Source organism: Carassius auratus, chromosome 6 (assembly GCF_003368295.1).
Source record: "Carassius auratus strain Wakin chromosome 6, ASM336829v1, whole genome shotgun sequence".
NCBI classification, from domain to species: domain Eukaryota; kingdom Metazoa; phylum Chordata; class Actinopteri; order Cypriniformes; family Cyprinidae; genus Carassius; species Carassius auratus.
The window spans coordinates 24,187,759-24,205,951 of NC_039248.1; the positions used below are offsets into that span (position 1 = coordinate 24,187,759).

The 18,193-nt window shown below is 39.1% G+C and overlaps 2 protein-coding genes and 1 non-coding gene across 8 annotated transcripts; 2 read left to right on the forward strand and 1 right to left on the reverse strand.

The window, feature by feature from the left end:
• The first annotated feature begins 1,079 nt into the window (after positions 1-1,079).
• On the forward strand, positions 1,080-10,220 carry LOC113102529 (mucin-5AC). 6 transcript variants are annotated; one of them, XM_026265826.1, is made up of 22 exons: positions 1,080-1,103; positions 1,971-2,027; positions 2,510-2,600; positions 2,782-2,844; positions 2,922-2,987; positions 3,077-3,112; positions 4,621-4,686; positions 4,774-4,851; positions 5,114-5,182; positions 5,898-5,981; positions 6,538-6,621; positions 6,778-6,813; positions 6,894-6,950; positions 7,299-7,355; positions 7,426-7,515; positions 8,304-8,387; positions 8,463-8,540; positions 8,651-8,734; positions 9,290-9,373; positions 9,450-9,558; positions 9,637-9,739; positions 9,874-10,220. In XM_026265826.1, the coding sequence occupies exons 2-22, from the start codon at positions 2,006-2,008 to the stop codon at positions 9,888-9,890; spliced, it is 1,458 nt and encodes a 485-aa protein (XP_026121611.1). In that variant the 5' UTR covers positions 1,080-1,103; positions 1,971-2,005; the 3' UTR covers positions 9,891-10,220. The 6 variants fall into 6 exon arrangements, with proteins under 6 accessions (XP_026121611.1, XP_026121618.1, XP_026121614.1 ...); XM_026265829.1 differs by having other exon boundaries at positions 1,081-1,103; positions 4,624-4,686; XM_026265830.1 differs by having other exon boundaries at positions 1,081-1,103; positions 2,525-2,600.
• Positions 10,221-12,419: 2,199 nt separating this feature from the next.
• On the reverse strand, positions 12,420-12,491 carry trnae-uuc (transfer RNA glutamic acid (anticodon UUC)). Its single transcript has one exon. It is a non-coding gene; the product is annotated as a tRNA-Glu (tRNA).
• A 207-nt stretch (positions 12,492-12,698) lies between these two features.
• wbp4 (WW domain binding protein 4) lies at positions 12,699-18,089 on the forward strand. The gene is made up of 10 exons (XM_026265840.1): positions 12,699-12,785; positions 12,918-12,990; positions 13,097-13,159; positions 14,012-14,138; positions 14,212-14,376; positions 14,454-14,521; positions 15,093-15,168; positions 15,708-15,937; positions 16,070-16,269; positions 17,589-18,089. Coding segments are annotated over exons 1-10 (1,206 nt in total). The 5' UTR covers positions 12,699-12,783; the 3' UTR covers positions 17,791-18,089.
• Positions 18,090-18,193: the final 104 nt, after the last annotated feature.

Here is an 18,193-nt window from a genome sequence, read left to right on the forward strand (position 1 = left end):
AAAGAGGTGTGTAATGTAAAAAGATAAAAAGTTATGTTTGATATTTCTATTAGTTTGGAAAAGTCATGTCACGTGAGTTTCTGCAGGTACTAAAAAGTCTTCATTCCCACAAGTCTTCAATTCATTAAGTCACACATTGCCCAGAATAAATATCTTCCTCAGTATTGTTTTCTTCCAATACAAATATCTAAACATCCTTAAGTCAAGACACTTTTACTGGAAATGCAAATGTTGAATTTCGGAAAAACAGAACAAGATGAAGTGATTAAAACAAGATGAAACATCTGCGATTGAGGAATTAAAACTGGTTTTCCTTTGAATTAACTTGATTTTTCTGAGCCATTGGTAGATATTTGTTCTTGATTTAATCATAAACTCACTTCATGTGTGTGATATTAAAGACATTCAGGCTTTTAAGTGTAAAATAACTTAAAATAGATCTTTTACCAGTTGTATTTGCAAACTTTTTCATTAAGAGAGCACACTGACGTATTGTTTTCCCTTCAGTTTAGTTCTTAAAGTTTCTTTACTTGGTCTTAAACGGGTCTTAAAGCTGCTGAAACACTGCAGAGAGACAATGTTTAGTAGTTCATCTTTAAGGGTTTCAGTAGTTGATTCTTAAATGACTCGATTTTATCCCTCAATCTTGAGTTAATGTGTTGAACGTGAGATAAAAGAGGTGTCTGTGATCTTCAGTGAGGTGTTCCTCTGATATATCTACACACCTGAGATAAAGACAGGCCTGGACTTGTGACATGAAGCTTTCTGGAGAAAACAGGTGAATGCTGTCTGAATGTGAGGATGTGATTACAGACGATCAGAGCTGGGGTTTCTGAATAAAACTCACTTTAGACCAGAGCAACACAAGACTGAAGGAGTGTGTGTTTCTGATCTGATCTGAGTGTGTGTTTTCATACTGAACACATTAAAAGGATTAGAAGAGTGTGTGTGTTTGTGCTGAAACTGACTGTACAGGTTTGTGCTGGGATGTGATCAAAGTCCTCATTGGCTCTGACACAAAACAAGGTGTGACTCTGAGACTTTCACACGCACACACACACGCACACAAACACACAAACACTTTCACACACACTGACACACAGGTGAGTCCAAGCGCTCTGCTTTATGTCAGTTTATTTCAGATTTTAAACATTTATATGTGAAAGTATTTGCTTGTTGCCTAACCCTAATATCCAGAATGTTTATATCATGTGTTTATCATTAATTAATCTCATGGTTAGATGAACATGTGTCCCTGCAGCACAGAAGCAGTCATCAGTGTCACAGACGTATATTTGGAGAAATAGACAACAATACATTGTATGAGTCTAAATTATCCATCTTTCTTTAATGCCTTAATCATTAGGATATTAAGTAAAGATCATGTTCAGTAAAGATATTTAGTAAATATCGTACAGTAAATATATCAAAACTCAATGTTTGATCAGTAATATGCATTGCTAAGAACTTCATTTGAACAACTTTAAAGATGATTTTCTCAATATTTAGATGTTTTTGCTCCCTCAGATTCCAGATTTATAATAGTTGTATCTCAGACAAATATTGTCCTCCGAACAAACCACACATCACTGGAGAGATGATTTATTCAGCTTCAGCAATTTCGAAATGACCCTGCTGTCAGGTTTTGTGCTCCAGCGACACATATGCAGTATATAGTGTGTGTAAGGATCAGTGTAACGAAAAGCTGCTAATCAGCAGGGTGTGTAGTAATTATTTCTGAAGGGGTGTGTGCTGGTTGATCAGGACGGGTGACTTCACCTGAGAAACAGGGAAAAGGGCTGGAGACTCGAGAACAAAACACACTGTTGGCACTTTCCACAAATATGCATGACAACACGCCTGCAGCACACTTTACATTGACACGCAAACACCTGCGCATTGTGTGTGTGTCAGTCAAAAAAGAGGAATTACTGTCGTTCATATTCATAACCACAGACGCCTGATTTCAGATCACTGCTGTCTGGATTCACATCTATAACACAACATGAGCACACAGACCAAAGCCGGTAAGATGATGATCTCATATTTACACACACACAGATTAAACCTGTTTTATAAATATAATTAAAATTAATAAATATTTTGTGCATTCTAATGTTATTTTCATATCTCCTCCTGAAACATGATAAACAATATATATAAATTTGTATGCTGATTTTGATAAAAAAAGAAACTGCATTGTAGTGATTAGAAATACCATTGAGAATAATTAATGGAAATTACCTCTAAATGATATATATTTTAATATATATTCTATATGTACGTTATTTATTCGACTCTTTTTATTGTGCTGGTCTGCCAAGTAGCCTAAAGTTCCTCTATTAAGGAATCAGTAAAAGGACAATACTAATCTAATCTTATATAAATTATATATATGAAGTTATTTATATTCTGCATACATTGTGATGAGACCCCCCCCCACACACAGACACATATAGGTGTGTGTACATGTACATGTGTGTGATGATGTTGTGTAAACATGTTTGAGTTGTGATGAACACAGACAGCGGCAAGAAAAGAACCGTCCTGAAAGACAACAGCTGGATCAGAAGAAACGCCGAGGAGGACGAGCCCGTCGAGTACGACACACACACACACACACACACACACACACACACACACACACTCACACACGCATTACAAGCTTGTGCATGCACTCATATTTACTCACACACACGCACACTCTCTATCTCTCTAACACACACATGTGATGTAGAAATGAAATGCACCTAATGCTCATTCTCAATGCTCCTGTTGCAGTTATGATCCTAACCCTGGTAAATTAGTTCTGGGTCAGCGGAAATCAAGGGAAGATGTTGACAGGTCAGAATCATTTCACTCAGAATCATATCAGCTGCTGATTTTCATAATAATTCAAATCACTTTCTGTGTGACTTCAGCAAACCGCTGGAGGACGATCAAACCTCAGCTAACTCTGGGACATCCATCAGCAACTTAACCAAGAGGTGCACCATCTATACATCACCATCTATATCTGTATTTCTATATATCTGCTGTATATTCACTAGATGTCTGTTTCCCGTTGCTCTTGTAGGTTCGGTGGCAGTCAGGAGCTGCTCAACAAAAGCAGGTTGGTTATTGTTAGTTAGAGTTGGTTAGTGTTGGTTATTGTTAGTTAGTGGGCAGGTGTTGGTTAGTTTTAGTTAGTGTTAGTGCTGGTTAGTGTTGGTTAGTGTTAGTGTTGCTTAGTGTTAGTTAGTGTTGGTTAGTGTAAGTGTTGGTTAGTGTTAGTGCTGGTTAGTATTAGTGTTGCTTAGTGATAGTGTTGGTTAGTGTTAGTGTTGCTTAGTGTTAGTGTTGGTTAGTGTTAGTTAGTGTTAGTGTTGGTTAGTGTTGGTTAGTGTTAGTTAGTGTTAGTGTTGGTTAGTGTTAGTGTTGGTTAGTGTTAGTTAGTGTTGGTTAGTGTTAGTTAGGGTTAGGGTTGCTTAGTGTTAGTTAGTGTTGGTTAGTATTGGTTAGTGTTACTTAGTGTTAGTGTTGGTTAGTGTTAGTGTTGATTTGTGTTAGTTAGTGTTGGTTAGTGTTAGTGTTGCTTAGTGTTAGTTAGTGTTAGTGTTGCTTAGTGTTAGTTAGTTTTAGTGAGTGTTGGTTAGTTTTGGTTAGTGTTGGTTAGTGTTAGTGTTGGTTGGTGTTAGTGTTAGTTAGTGTTGGTTAGTGTTAGTGTCGGTTATTGTTGGTTAATGTTAGTTAGTGTTGGTTAGTGTTGGTCAGTGTTAGTTAGGGTTAGTGTTGGTTAGTGTTAGTTAGTGTTGATTATTGTTAGTTAGTGAGCAGGTGTTGGTTAGTGTTAGTGTTGCTTAGTTTTAGTTAGTGTTGGTTAGAGTGTGTTAGTGTTAGTTAGTGTTAGTGTTGCTTAGTGTTAGTTAGTGTTGGTAAGTTTTGGTGTTGGTTAGTGTAAGTGTTGGTTAGTGTTAGTGTTGCTTAGTGTTAGTTAGTGTTGGTAAGTTTTGGTGTTGGTTAGTGTTAGTGTTGGTTAGTGTTAGTTAGTGTTAGTGTTGGTTAGTGTTAGTTAGTGTTAGTGTTTGTTAGTGTTAGTTAGTGTTGGTTAGTGTTAGTTAGGGTTAGTGTTGGTTAGTGTTAGTTATTGTTAGTTAGGGTTAGTGTTGGTTAGTGTTAGTTAGTGTTAGTGTTGGTTAGTGTTGGTTAGTGTTAGTTAGTGTTGGTTAGTGTTAGTTAGGGTTAGTGTTGGTTAGTGTTAGTGTTGTTTAATGTTAGTTAGGGTTAGTGTTGGTTAGTGTTGGTTAGTGTTAGTTAGTGTTAGCATTGTTAGTGTTGGTTAGTGTTAGTTAGTTAGTGTTGGTTAGTGTTAGTTAGGGTTAGTGTTGGTTAGTGTTAGTTAGGGTTAGTGTTGGTTAGTGTTAGTTAGTGTTGGTTAGTGTTAGTTAGGGTTAGTGTTGGTTAGTGTTGTTTAGTGTTGGTTAGTGTTAGTTAGTGTTAGCATTGTTAGTGTTGGTTAGTGTTAGTTAGTGTTGGTTAGTGTTAGTTAGGGTTAGTGTTGGTTAGTGTTAGTTAGGGTTAGTGTTGGTTAGTGTCTGGTGACTCAGATATTCCGTGGTCTGACTCTTCTGTCATCCGCAGCAGTGTAAACACTAAGAGTGGAGCCGTCTCCGTCACATCACCCTCCAAACCTCCAGTCCCTGTCAGGTGAGAGGCACTGCTGCACACAGAACATGCCTAGGTTTAGTGTGTGAGTGTGTGAGTCTGTTAAGTGTGTGTCTTGCTCTGTTGCAGGAATCCGGCGCTCAAGACTCCCAACAGCTCCAGCTTCACAGCGAGAGTGTTCTCCGGAGCAAACACCAGCAGCAAACCGTGAGTCAACACAGCACTTCCAGAATCACAGTTCTGCCATCATTTACTCACCCTCCACTTCCTCCAAACCTGGATCAGTTTCTTTCTTCTGATGAACACAAACAAAGATATTTAAGAAAATGTTTGTTGATGAGTGCCTTTGACTTCCATAGTAGTTTTTTTTATCCTGCTACAGAAGTCAATGGTGCTCAACAACTTTTTAATTTTCAAAGTAAACTAAAGTGTTCCTTAAGTTGCTCTCTGCTCATGTTTGTGTGTGCAGGTCAAGTCCTGTTAAACGCACGTTTGGTGAGAAGCTTCCGGAGGTCACAGCGTCTCAGAACACAAACGGGTGAGTCGAGGGTGTTCTGTCACTCAGGACAGGCCATTAACATAAGCACTGAAAATAACTCTAACTCAACTAAAATATAAAAACTAGGGCTGGTAAGTGATTAAAATGTTGAAATCCAATTAATTACAAGATGGGGTGATTAATTAATCTAATTAATCGCACATCAAATTTGGAGAAATTACTCTAAAAGATCATTTTAAGTCATTGTGGTGCAAAGCATCAAACAAAGATTACAAAAAGAAGGTTCAGCAAGAAATATTTTGTTTGATAACATTTATTACATGTACTCTTTTGGACCATGTGAGTAAATGATGACAGAATTGTCATTTTTGGTTGAGTGAACTATAACTTTAAGAATTTATTTTCTTAATTGTATTATTATTACTATAAAAATCTGAAATTATTTATTAAATGAAATGATGCTCTAGATAATAAACTAAAACTGCCAGTAGGTTGTGGCAAATGTCTTAATGATTAAGTCATCGAGTCATTTACTCATTTGATTCGTTCAAATGCCTGATTCATTCAGGAGTGAAGTAAAGTGTTCTTTATGAATGGTTCATTGAATCATTGTTCGACTTGAAGTAGATCATCATCATCAGACCGACTGATCGTCTGAGCGCTCTCTAGCTCAGATCATACATTCTAGACATGATGATAACTCCTAGTCAGATCATGTTGATGCACACGTGAACATCTGCTCTCTTTATATCAGAACACAGGTCAAGACGGTTTCTACAGAGATTCCCGCTGCTTCACCGACCCTGCGCTCTCCTCTACAGACGCTGGAGTCCAGCAGGTCAGAGATTCACTCCTTCAGCGCCAGTGTTGGAGAAAGTTGAAAGTCATGCATTACAGTTTTGTGTTTCTCCATAAAGAAGTAACTGATTGTGTTAGTTCGTTTTTATGAAGAGTAATGCATCATGTTACTTTTGCGATACGTTTGTCACCTTGGCTGGACTTGCTTAATTATTTTATATAACCCCATAGAAAACCCAAAAGTTATATTTGGGTCCTTTAATCACATAAAAATTTAAATTAATAACCCTCGGGCTGAAGGAAGTGTCTCTGCAATTACTCCTGATGTCTGTCTCCATGGCAACACCAGAGCTGTCACTCAATACATGGAAACAAAGTAACTGCTGTTTCTTATTTCATTGTAATTGTAAGTAACGCAACAAGTTACTTTTTTTAGGGAGCAATATTGTAATGCATTACTTCTAAAAGTCACTTTCCCCAACACTGATTACTAGTTACTTAAAAGAGTAATCTGATTACGTAACTTGCAGCATTGTGAAGCGTTACCCCCAAAACCGTGTTGATGCACAGGTGAACATCTGCTCTCTTTATATCAGAACACAGGTCAAGACGGTTTCTACAGAGATTCCTGCTGCTTCACCGACCCTGCGCTCTCCTCTACAGACGCTGGAGTCCAGCAGGTCAGAGATTCACTCCTTCAGTTCTTCTACAGTTCTGTTTAGTTGTTGATTGATGTTTTAACAGAACTGATTAGAGCAGCATCAGTTCTCCTGATGTGTGACCTCTGACCTCCAGTCTCTAATATGATCTGTGTGTGTTTGTATTGATGTAAACAGCGTCTCGTCGTCCCCAGCTCCTGCAGCCGTGTCCACGTAAGTCCTGTTCAGTCCAAACCAGATCTGAATGAGCAGCTCCTCACGTTCTGCTTTAGATGAAGATGTTGTTTTTACAGATTCGGCAGCGGTGTGAAGAGTCCAGTGATCCAGCCGGCCGTCAAGAGCCCAAGCAGGTGAGATCCATCAGACGTCATGAATCTCCATCATCTGCAGGGTTGGGTATCATTTCAGTTTTATCGATTCTGATTCTTATCAATTCCCTGCTGAAGAAAAGAAATAGTAATTGAACCATCACAGAAAGTTCTAATGGTTTCCACATCACAAATTCTGTGATGGTGTCTGTTGTTTTTTTCAGCTGGGTTCCTAGTTTTGATAAAAAAATAAAATAAAAAAAAGAACTCTATTTAATCCATCAAAATTGAATACCCGGTTCTTGGACATTTGGAACCAGTTCTAAAATGGAACCGGTTTTTGATACCCAACGTAATGATCTGTGTCCTGATGTTGCTGTTTGTTCTCAGGAGTGAAAGTGTGTCCGTCTCATCGCTGGTGTCCACGTCCTCCTCACCGTCGGCTCAGTAAGTGACTTTACTCTGACGCTCATCTGAACGTGTGCCATGATCTCTGATTCATCTGTTCATGAAACAGAACCATCATCACAAACACCAAAACATCCTCCTCGATGCTGGAAGAGACTCCGAAACCTGTGGAGAAACCCTCAGTGGACCTGAAGCTCAGGTACGAGTTCAGCCAATAATGAACATGCAGAATACATGCACACTCATCAGAGATCAGGATGAGTTTGTGTCTTCATCAGGTTTGTAGAAATGTGTCCCTGCATCAGTGTCTCATCAATGGATGCTCTGCAGTGAATGGGTGCCGTCAGTATGAGAGTCTGATAAAAACATCCCAATAATCCACAGCACTCCAGTCCATCAGTGAACATCTGGAGAAGACAAAACCTGAAACACATCCAGCACTAAGATGATTTTAACTCAAACACACAGAGTCTATAATCATAATAACACTTCCTCCAGTGAAAAAGTGTTCTGGTCTGAATCAGGAGAGAAATCTGCACAGATCAAGCAGCGTTTAAACAGATCTAAACTAATCTGTGAGAGATGCACTTTTTCACTGGAGGAAGTGTTATTATGATTATAGACTCTGTGTGTTTGAGTTAAAATCATCTTAGTGCTGGATGTGTTTCAGGTTTTGTCTTCTCCAGATGTTCACTGATGGACTGGAGTGCTGTGGATTATTGTGATGATTTTATCAGACTCTCATTCTGACGGCACCCATTCACTGCAGAGCATCCACTGATGAGACACTGATGCAGTGCTACATTTCTACAAACCTGATGAAGACACACACTCATCCTGGTCTTTTCTTCTCAACTGCACACATTTAAAAATGGAAGCTGATCACCTGAGAGAAGTCTGTCCAGATCCAGATATGATGTTTTGATTAAACAGATTAAAGGTTTCACGCTGACTTTAACACAGTTGATCGTGTTTGTTCACATGCAGTGACATCAGTTATTCTTCAGCTCGCTCTCCGTCGTCTCCAACGGCTGTGACTCTGAACACACGCTACAGCTATCAGACTCCCAGGTAACACTGTCGAATACTGCGCTCTCCTTTACTGGACAGCTTCAGGACACTCAATCATGATGTGTTTTCCTTCAGCGCGCCGCTGGACGATCTTGCTGACACTTTATTGCCGACCCGATCTGGAAGCGTTCAGTCACAACCTGTCCGATCACAGTAAGATCGTCTGAGCGCTCTCTAGCTCGGATCATACATTCTAGACATGATGATAACTCCTAGTCAGATCATGTTGATGCACACGTGAACATCTGCTCTCTTTATATCAGAACACAGGTCAAGACGGTTTCTACAGAGATTCCAGCTGCTTCACCGACCCTGCGCTCTCCTCTACAGACGCTGGAGTCCAGCAGGTCAGAGATCCACTCCTTCAGCGCCAGTGTTGGAGAAAGTTACTGTCGAAAGTCATGCATTACAGTATTAAAGAAGTAACTGATTGTGTTAGTTTTTATGAAGAGTAATGCATTATGTTACTTTTGCGTTACTTTTGTCACCTTGGCTGGACTTGCTTAATTATTTTAAGTAACCCAATAGAAAACCCAAAAGTTATATTTTGGCTCCTTTAAAGGTCCTTTCCAATCAAAATTTAAATTAATAATCCTCAAGCTGAAGGAAGTGTCTCTGCACTTACTCCTGATGTCTGTCTCCATGGCAACACCAGAGCTGTCACTCAGTACATGGAAACAAAGTAACTGCTGTAACTACATTTCATTGTAATTGTAAGTAACGCAACAAGTTACTTTTTTTAGGGAGCAATATTGTAATGCATTACTTCTAAAAGTCACTTTCCCCAACACTGATTACTAGTTACTTAAAGAGTAATCTGATTACGTAACTTGCAGTATTGTGAAGCGTTACCCCCAAAACCGTGTTGATGCACACGTGAACATCTGCTCTCTTTATATCAGAACACAGGTCAAGACGGTTTCTACAGAGATTCCCACTGCTTCACCGACCCTGCGCTCTCCTCTACAGACGCTGGAGTCCAGCAGGTCAGAGAGTCACTCCTTCACGATGTTCAGGATTTATTATTTTATCTAGTTTACTGTAAGCGGATGTCTCGTGCAGGACGGTCAGCAGTCGGGATGTTTGTACGGTCTGTGGGAAACCCATCGCTGGATCAGAGAAGATGATTCTGGAAGATCTGAGGATCATCAGCCACACGTCCTGCTTCAGGGTAAAAGATCCGTCGCGTCTGAATGTGATCTGATGCTCCGAGCTGAGGTCTGATGTGTGTGTGTGTGTGTGTGTGTAGTGCGCAGTGTGTCGCTGTGATCTCGGCGGTCTGGAGGCAGGAAAGTCTCTCTGGGTTTATCGGGAGCGAGTGAACTGTGCAAACTGCTTCAGTAAAATCAGAGGTAATGCACTCCTCCACAGGAGCATCATAACACAACATTCAAAATCAGTGATGATTTCAAATCAACTCTAACTATCATGTAACGTGAAATAATTACACTTCATACATGATGACTGTTGATTTCATTTGTTTCAGGTCAGTGGTATATTTGAGACAAACGGGCATCAATCTACATGGAGACACTGAATATGAATAAAGACAATAATTCAACACAACTGATCTTATAAATTACAGTTGATTATGATATAAAATGGCATAAGGATACGAGGCATGCTTTATATTATATTCCTGAGGAAAATGTTTACAGGATTTATATGGTAATACTTTATAGAGGTTTTTAATGGGCAAAGCTTTGATAATTCATGAATTATTCACAAATATGCAAATGCAATCTGTTCTTTCAATTTCATTTGAGTGTAACTGACATTAATGTTCAACTGTAAACATGATATACACATAATAAAACTATATTCTGATTCTGACAAGAGTTCTGTTTTAATACAATACCATAGATAGATAGATAGATAGATAGATAGATAGATAGATAGATAGATAGATGTGTGAGAGTGTATTTGAGTGTGTGTGTGTGTGTGTGTGTGTGTGTGTGTGTGTGTGTGTGTGTGTGTGTGTGTGGGACAACAGAAGCAATCAAAATCAGTAAAACAGCAATGATATACAAGTGCTATACCAAGCCTCATTTAGCTCAACAGCACACGTAGCAAGGGCTTTTTATTTTAAATTATAGAATAGAATAGATAAACAGAGAATAAAAAAATAAAGCATTTTAGAGAATAGAAAAGTTTTCATAAGCAAACAAGCAGTTAGTAAATTAATAGAGTGCAGGTCTAAAAGTGGCAAGGTATTTTGTGTGTGTGTGTGTGTGTGTGTGTGTGTGTGTGTGTGTGTGTGTGTGTTTGTGTGTGTGTGTGTGTGTGTGTGCTGTTTATATCCAGTGTATCTGATATGATGATTTATGAACAGAAATGTTGGTTTCTGATGTTGGAAACAGGTTCCAGAAAATATTAAGCAGCAAAAACTGTGATACTTTATTCCGGATTTATTGATAAATAAAAAGTTAAAAAGAACAGCATTTATCCAAAATAGAAATCTTTGCTTTCACTTTGTATCAATTCAACACAGCCTTCCTGAATAAAAGTATTAATGTATTTGAAAGAAAGAAAGAAAGAAAGAATTATTTAATTAAAAAATGTCTGGTCAGTGCAGAGTGTTGTGTGTGAACATGATCTCACTGTAGTTCTAGACTAAATATGAACATGTGTTTACTCAAAAACACAATCAATAAAAACAACTTAGAATATCATACAAACCTGCAATAATTAAATAATAATAAAAAAACAAAAACAAATAAAATTATGTATTTAATCCCATTCTATGAACCAATGTCTTTGCTACAGATCTTAGATGATTCACTTCAATCATACTAATAAGCAGAAATGACACATTTGTGTTTAATTTCTGTTTCTGCTGAATAGAGTTGAACTTTCTTCTGTGATTAGTTTGAGCGGCGCCCTCTACTGTACAGACCAGAATTGACATTTCCTTCAGCCTGAAGCGCATTCACTTCACTTTAGGTGTGAAAGGGCATTTACAATTGAAAAAGAAGCACTTTTTATATTAAAAACAAACAAACTAGCCCTGTCCAGATTTAAAAAGTAACTAAGTATCATAATTAGTTAGTTGTTTAGGGAGTATGCAACATTGTAACACATTACTTTGAAAAGTAAGTTTCCGTGACACTGTTAGTTTGTGTATAATGCTTTATTATGATGAGTTATTTTTTATTTTTGAGAGTGTGTGAGTTTAACCAAAATTCAACAGGATTTTAACTATTTACAGGTACATATGTGTCGCTTTGGATAAAAGCATCTGCTAAATGATTAAATGTAAATGTAAACATATGAGATTTAATGTGGATAAGTTTATATGATCAATAGTGCTTTTTTATCTTATACACTCTTAATCACTGATCCTTAGGACCAATTATTGCACTGACCTTTTGATTCTAATTGTTGTGTTAATTTGATGTTGCACTTTTTACTGTTAATATTGATTTCATCGTTGATTATTTCTTCTTTTTGTCTGGAATCAGGATGGTTTTCAGAAGTACTGTAGTTATTTATTTAAAGTTATCTTCTGATCTCTTTCCTTTATTTATTGTGTAAAATATATTTAAAAGATTGTTCTTCATGTTTGAATGCTGTTTCTGTAAATGCAACACATTTTGTGATGTTTTTTTGTTTTCAGCTAGCTTTGAATATTTATTTTAGTCTATGATAATTTTATTTGAAGTAATAATTTTTTTCATGGTTTAATTTTATTTAGTTTGAGTTAACTAACCCATGTGCTTCTGGTTGACTGGATTCATTCAGGGTCTTAATGAGTAATAATTATTGTCTTGATGAGGCTCTTTTTCTGATGTTTTCTCTGTAGATGGACTCCATTTCTCTTTAGTCTGAGAGGGTTTATTTGATCTTACTCAGGGCCTTAATTATTTAACACAACTGAAGACTGACTGATAATCACCTCGTTTTAAAAATATTTAATCAATGTAAATGAAATACAGGCAGTGTCTCTAACAGCATTTAGGTGTTATTTCTGATATTAATCACTTTAAATCTAAATTGGTGAATCTTGATAAATTTGGGGGGAAAAAACATTGCTTCCCATACCGGGAGTCGAACCCGGGCCGCCTGGGTGAAAACCAGGAATCCTAACCGCTAGACCATATGGGACTCTTGACAGCACTTCGGCCTGAAGGCTTCTTATAGGTACAGTATAGGGTATGTTGTACTACTGCTTCATTAAATGTGGTTGTGAGATACCGTTTTATATTTTTAACGTTGTTGATAATTACTAAGCAATCTTTTACTGTCGTATTTCTTAGTCTTGTTTTAGTCCAACATTTCCTGCTTCAATGTTTGTCGCGCCATCAGTGACGTCATTTTGAAGTGCCAGCAGTGAGCGTGTAGATTTCAGTAAAACATTTACGTACGTTCATGGGATTTGAAGTTTTTATCCTTCAAAATGTAAGTAATCGCGAGCATATTTATAATTTGACATTTAAAGAATTCACGCAGTCGGACTCTACGTTAATTCGCCCGTGATCACAAGGTAAATATAATAAAGAGTCATTGTTTGTTTGTGTGTTTGTGATCAAGGACTGAATACTGGAAATCACAGCCCAGGAAGTTCTGTCAGTACTGCAAATGCTGGATCGCGGATAATAAACCCGTGAGTGAATCCAGACACACATGAACAGACCCAGATAGTTCAGAAATCCCCGATCTGAATGCATGTTCATAAACAGCAAGCGTGTTTTCTCGTGTTTTTCTTTCAGAGTGTCGAGTTCCACGAGAGAGGAAAGAATCACAAAGAAAATGTTGCCGCCAAAATCGCAGAGGTACTGAACACTAGTGTACTAGTGCACACTGCTCAGTGCACACTGCAGTCTAGCGGATGTTATGTGTCTATTCTCTATGGTTCTGTTGTATATTACCATTTCCGGACTATAGGTTGCAATTCTTTTCATAGTTCGGCTGGTCCTGCTACTTCTAGTCAGGTGCGACTTATTTATCAAAATTAATTTGAAATGAACCAAGAGAAATTAACCAAGCGAAAACATTACCGTCTCCAGCCGCGAGAGGGCGCTCTATGCTGCTCACTGCTCCTGTAGCCTCACTCTGAAAACATAGAGCGCCCTCTCGCGGCTCGAGACGGTAATGTTTTCGCTTGCTTTTAAATAAATGCGACTTATAAATAGTCCGAAATATATGGTAGTGTGCTCAATATGCACATGTATGGAGGAAATACACTGATGGACTTCTAGATTTAGCCAAGAGCAGCTCTGTTATCCCAGAATGCAGTGCACTAACCCTTCCAGCAAAATGCATTTAATATTATTCAGCGTGTATTACACTGTATCCAAACACATGACTTCGTTACATGAGTCATCATCTCAGAAATATAATTATTTAGCTTTTTTTGATTAACTTGCCATTTCAAGGAGATGCTTTTTAAACTGTTTTATTTTAGCTCCTGCTCATTCATTCACTGCAGATGGAAGCTCCAGTGCTTTGCATCATGGGATACGGTGTGTGTGTTGTTAGATGCAGTGGGTGTGATCTGAAGTAAACTGTGTTTTGGCCGCTGCTGCTGTCTGAGCTGCGTGTGTGTGAAGATAAGAGTGTGTGTGTGAGAGATGCTCTCTGATTGGCCAGTAGAGCTCATGTGACCTTGTCAATGTTCATGATAGATTAAGAAGAAAAGTGTGGCAAAGGACAAGCAGGAGAAGAAGATGTCAAAGGAGTTTGCAGCAATGGAGGAAGCGGCTCTGAAGGCATATGAGGAGGATCTGAAGAGGCTGGCGGGTCATTCGTCAGGTGAGTGTGTGTGTGTGTGTGTGTGTGAGAGAGAGAGATAACGCTGTTCCTCACGGTTCTTCTGTCTCTACAGGTGAGAGTGTGGCTCCGTCTGTAGCTCCTGCTAAAACGCAGAAAAAACCCAAGAAACTCAAAGCGAGCGTCCCGTCAGGGAGCAGCAGCGGCGAACGCACAGACGTCTGGATGAGAGGAACCATGAATGACGGCCTGGACTATTTCTACAACACCATCACTGGAGGTGAGCGGAGGATTGAGACGCACACTCGTGTCCATTTGTGTTCTTCATCACTCACTGTGTTCTGTGTTTGATCTCAGAGTCTCAGTGGGAAAAACCAGCCGGGTTTGTGGACGAGACCTCATCATCATCAGCAGGACAAATTCAGGTAATACTGTCCGTCTGTGAGACTGCAAGTGTGTGAGTCTGTGATTCTGTCTGGGAGCCTGCGAGAGTCTGTCTGTCCGTGTGTCTTTCGGCCTTTCTGCGAGTCTGTTTGTGAGTCTACAAACCTGTTTGCCTTCTGAGTCTGTCAGTGAAGTCTGCAAATCTGTCTGTGAGTCTGTCTGAGTCTGTCTGTGAGTCTGCAGATCCGTCCGTGAATCTGTCTGTGAATCTGTCTTTGAGTCTGTGAGTGAGTCTGTCTGAGTCTGTCTGAGTCTGTGAGTCTGTCTGTGAATCTGTCTGTGAGTCTGTCTGAGTCTGTCTGTGAATCTGTCTGAGTCTGTCTGTGAATCTGTCTGTGGGTCTGAGTCTGTCTCTGAGTCTGTCTGTGAATCTGTCTGAGTCTGTGAGTCTGTCTATTTGTCTGTCTGTGAATCTGTCTGAGTCTGTGAGTCTGTCTCTGAGTCTGTCTGTGAATCTGTCTGAGTCTGTCTGTGAATCTGTCTGAGTCTGTCTTCTAGTCTGTCTATGAGTCTGAGGTTCTAGTGTTCTATCGTCATGTTTATGTGCTGCAGGATCTGTCAGGGGGTGCGTGGATCGAGGCTGTGAGCCCTGATGGATACATGTACTACTACAACACTGAGACGGGCGGTGAGAAAACATACAAACATCTGAGCACATTCAGCCTCACATCATCATAGTTTGCTTTACTTCCACTGTTCCTTCTTCCCAAGACTCCAGAACATCCCACATCATCTGAGGAGCCTTTATCTCCTCATATCTCATTCAGCACTGTATTTCATTGCATTTACTGTCTGGATCATTTCAATCTCGTCTTAAGATATATTATTGGAGAATTAGAGTGATGACTGATATTTAGAGTATTATATGTCAGTATATGCTGTACTGTTATAAAGAACTCGCTGATTTACAGTAAAAGCAGCAGAAATTAATAGAAATATCGGCATTTGCAGAAAATTCATATTTTTGCTCAGTTTAAGTCTCTGAATAAAATTGAGCTGCTTTTTTTCTCCATATTCTCACTGTATCAGACTATATGAGCCATGATGGATCAAGAAAGATACAAAACGTAAAAATCATAAACAAAAATTAGGAAATGTTCAATAATTTTCTTACTGTTATTTCATGTGTCCGGCTTTTCTGTCTAAACCTGTTTGTGTCATGAGCAGAATCCAGCTGGGAGAAACCGGATGGTTTCAGTGCAGAGGAAGTTGCTCCTCCTGGTGTTGATTCTCTTCGTGAGGAGACGCGAGCAGCAGAAGATCCATCTCCTCCTCAGCCTGAGTCTGTGTCTGGAGCTGAAGACACGTCCAACCCTCCTAAAGACACTCCAGAACCAGAACCAGAACCAGAACCAGACCAACCCATACAAACCAGCTCCCTGAAGATCAGTTTCAGGGTGAGACGCTGCCAGACGCATTCACACTCACTGTATGACATCATAAACACACACAGAACGAAATAAACACTCGCTGTACAACATCATACACACACACACAACGACACGTCCGTGTGTTTGATCTCCACACAGAAGAGAAAAGAAGAGCCGCTCCAAACTTCAGCGGACGACGGAGGAGAGAAAAGCACAGATGATGGAGAAAAGAGTGAGGAGAAACGAGAAGATTCGGCCGTGACTGATGCAGTGAAGGAGGTCCAGACGCCTGTGAAGAGACCCAGAAAGACCAATCCATACGGAGCCTGGGAAAAAATCCAGCCGCAAAAGGATCCATAGTAAGACACACGTGATCTTGTGATTTATGCTTAAACCAGTTTGTGACATTAAATACAGAAGAGAAACCAGATTATTGACAACAAACCTGTTTTTCTAAAGGTATTCATGATAATATTCAGTGCTGGGGGTAATGCATTGCAAAAAACGCAAGTTATGTAATCAGATTACTTTTTGATTTAGAAGGAAATATCAGTTACTTTTTGAAATAAGAAACAGCAGTTACTTTGTTTCCATGTGTTGAGTGACAGCTCTGGTGTTGCCATGGAGACAGAGATCAGGAGTCAGTGCAGAGTGTTGTGTGTGAACATGATCTCACTGTAGTTCTAGACTAAATATGAACATGCGTTTACTCAAAAACACATTCAGTGTTCCTCACAATCAATAAATACAACTCAGAATATTATAAAAACCTCTACGGTACAGAACAGATTTTACATTTCCTTCAGTTTGAAGTGCATTCACTTCACTTTTGGTGTGAAAGGGCTTTTACATTTGTAAAAAAGGCCTGTCCAGATTTAAAAAGTAACTTAAAAGTAACATAAATCATCACTTTTCATATAAAAAAAACTAAGTAACGCAATTAGTTACTTTTTTATGTAGTAACGCAATATTCTAATGCATTGATTTTAAAAGTAACTTTCCCCAACATTGGTAATATTAATACATAATTACAATATTAATTATTTTAATACATTTTAAGTCAGGCATGACATTTAAAAATCTATTTTCTATATGCATGTTATTGATCTGATTGTGAATAAGTCACCGGTTTTATTATTATTTTTTTACTTTAGAAATGTTTATCAAAATGTCAAAACTGAATAGATGTTCCAGTGACCATCTGGTTAAACTCCGCCCCCTTGTTACAATCCAATGAAAACTCTCATTCAGATCAGCCCAGTTTTCAGAGCCACGCCCACATCTCAACATCCAATCGAAATCCAGTGCCTAGAACCGGAGTTTCACACTACATTTAGTTTTTCTTTTATGATTTAACCAGGCAAGTTAATTAAGATAAAGTTTCAAAAACAGCCTGGCTGGAGAGTTAATATCTTCCTAAAAACATACAAACATATATTCCAGTGTGTGCAGTTACCAGCAAGTGCTCTGACCTCGACTTATAAATGTTTTAACTCTTGTTTATGTATTGTTGCATTCTGTAGGGTGCATTATTATCAATCAATATAATTGCTACATGTGTTTCCTTGTAACGTTTAAGGACATTTATTAGTCAGTTTGTTTTATAATTGTCTGGAGTCGTGCACCAGAGCCCATCTCTGCGTCCAGGCCTGTGATGTCTGTGTGTTCTGCTCCGCAGTGAGAAGGTGGATCTGCAGCTGCCGCAGGTGGAGAGCGTCGCTCAGACTCCAGTCGACGTCCCTCCGGAGCCCAGGGCCAGATTCAAGGAGCGCACCATCACGTCTCTGGGGCCCGAGAGCAGCGCTGGAGCCACGTTCAAGAAGAGGAAGACTGAGAACGGCAAGTCCAGGAGCCTCCGGCAGAGAGACACAGACGAGTAGAAGCTGCTCCACACGATGAGAAGACGGGGACGAGTCTTCAGTTTTTGCTTTAGAAGTGTAGTATTTTATATATTGTTGGCAGGCGACATTTCAACTGCCTTCACCTGCTTCTTTGTGAATATTTCCAGGCATCAGTTTTGTTTCCAGAGGCGAGTGTCGTCGTGTGTTTTACAATATTTGTGATAACAGTGTTGTCATGAAGAATCATAGCCATAGTTTAATTAGACACTTTCTGTCTTACAGATGAATCTGGACTTACATTGCTCATCTCAAACCACATTAAAAACATTTTGACTGCATCGGTTTCGTCACTGTATTGAGTTTGCGGTTTTAAATGTTCTTGACACTTACTCAGAAGGGTTATAAGCCTCATATCAACATGATTCAGACTGGATGATGATGT

What these genes read in the sequence shown, in the direction of transcription:
- LOC113102529 (XM_026265826.1), top strand. Translation starts at nt 2,006, where the DNA reads ATGAGCACACAGACCAAAGCCG. An exon ending in GCAAACACCAGCAGCAAACC is followed by an intron (nt 4,852 to 5,113) that starts GTGAGTCAACAC and finishes TTGTGTGTGCAG; the next exon opens with GTCAAGTCCTGTTAAACGCA. An exon ending in GCCGTCAAGAGCCCAAGCAG is followed by an intron (nt 6,951 to 7,298) that starts GTGAGATCCATC and finishes GTTTGTTCTCAG; the next exon opens with GAGTGAAAGTGTGTCCGTCT.
- wbp4 (XM_026265840.1), top strand. An exon ending in TTGCCGCCAAAATCGCAGAG is followed by an intron (nt 13,160 to 14,011) that starts GTACTGAACACT and finishes TGTTCATGATAG; the next exon opens with ATTAAGAAGAAAAGTGTGGC. An exon ending in GCTGGCGGGTCATTCGTCAG is followed by an intron (nt 14,139 to 14,211) that starts GTGAGTGTGTGT and finishes CTGTCTCTACAG; the next exon opens with GTGAGAGTGTGGCTCCGTCT.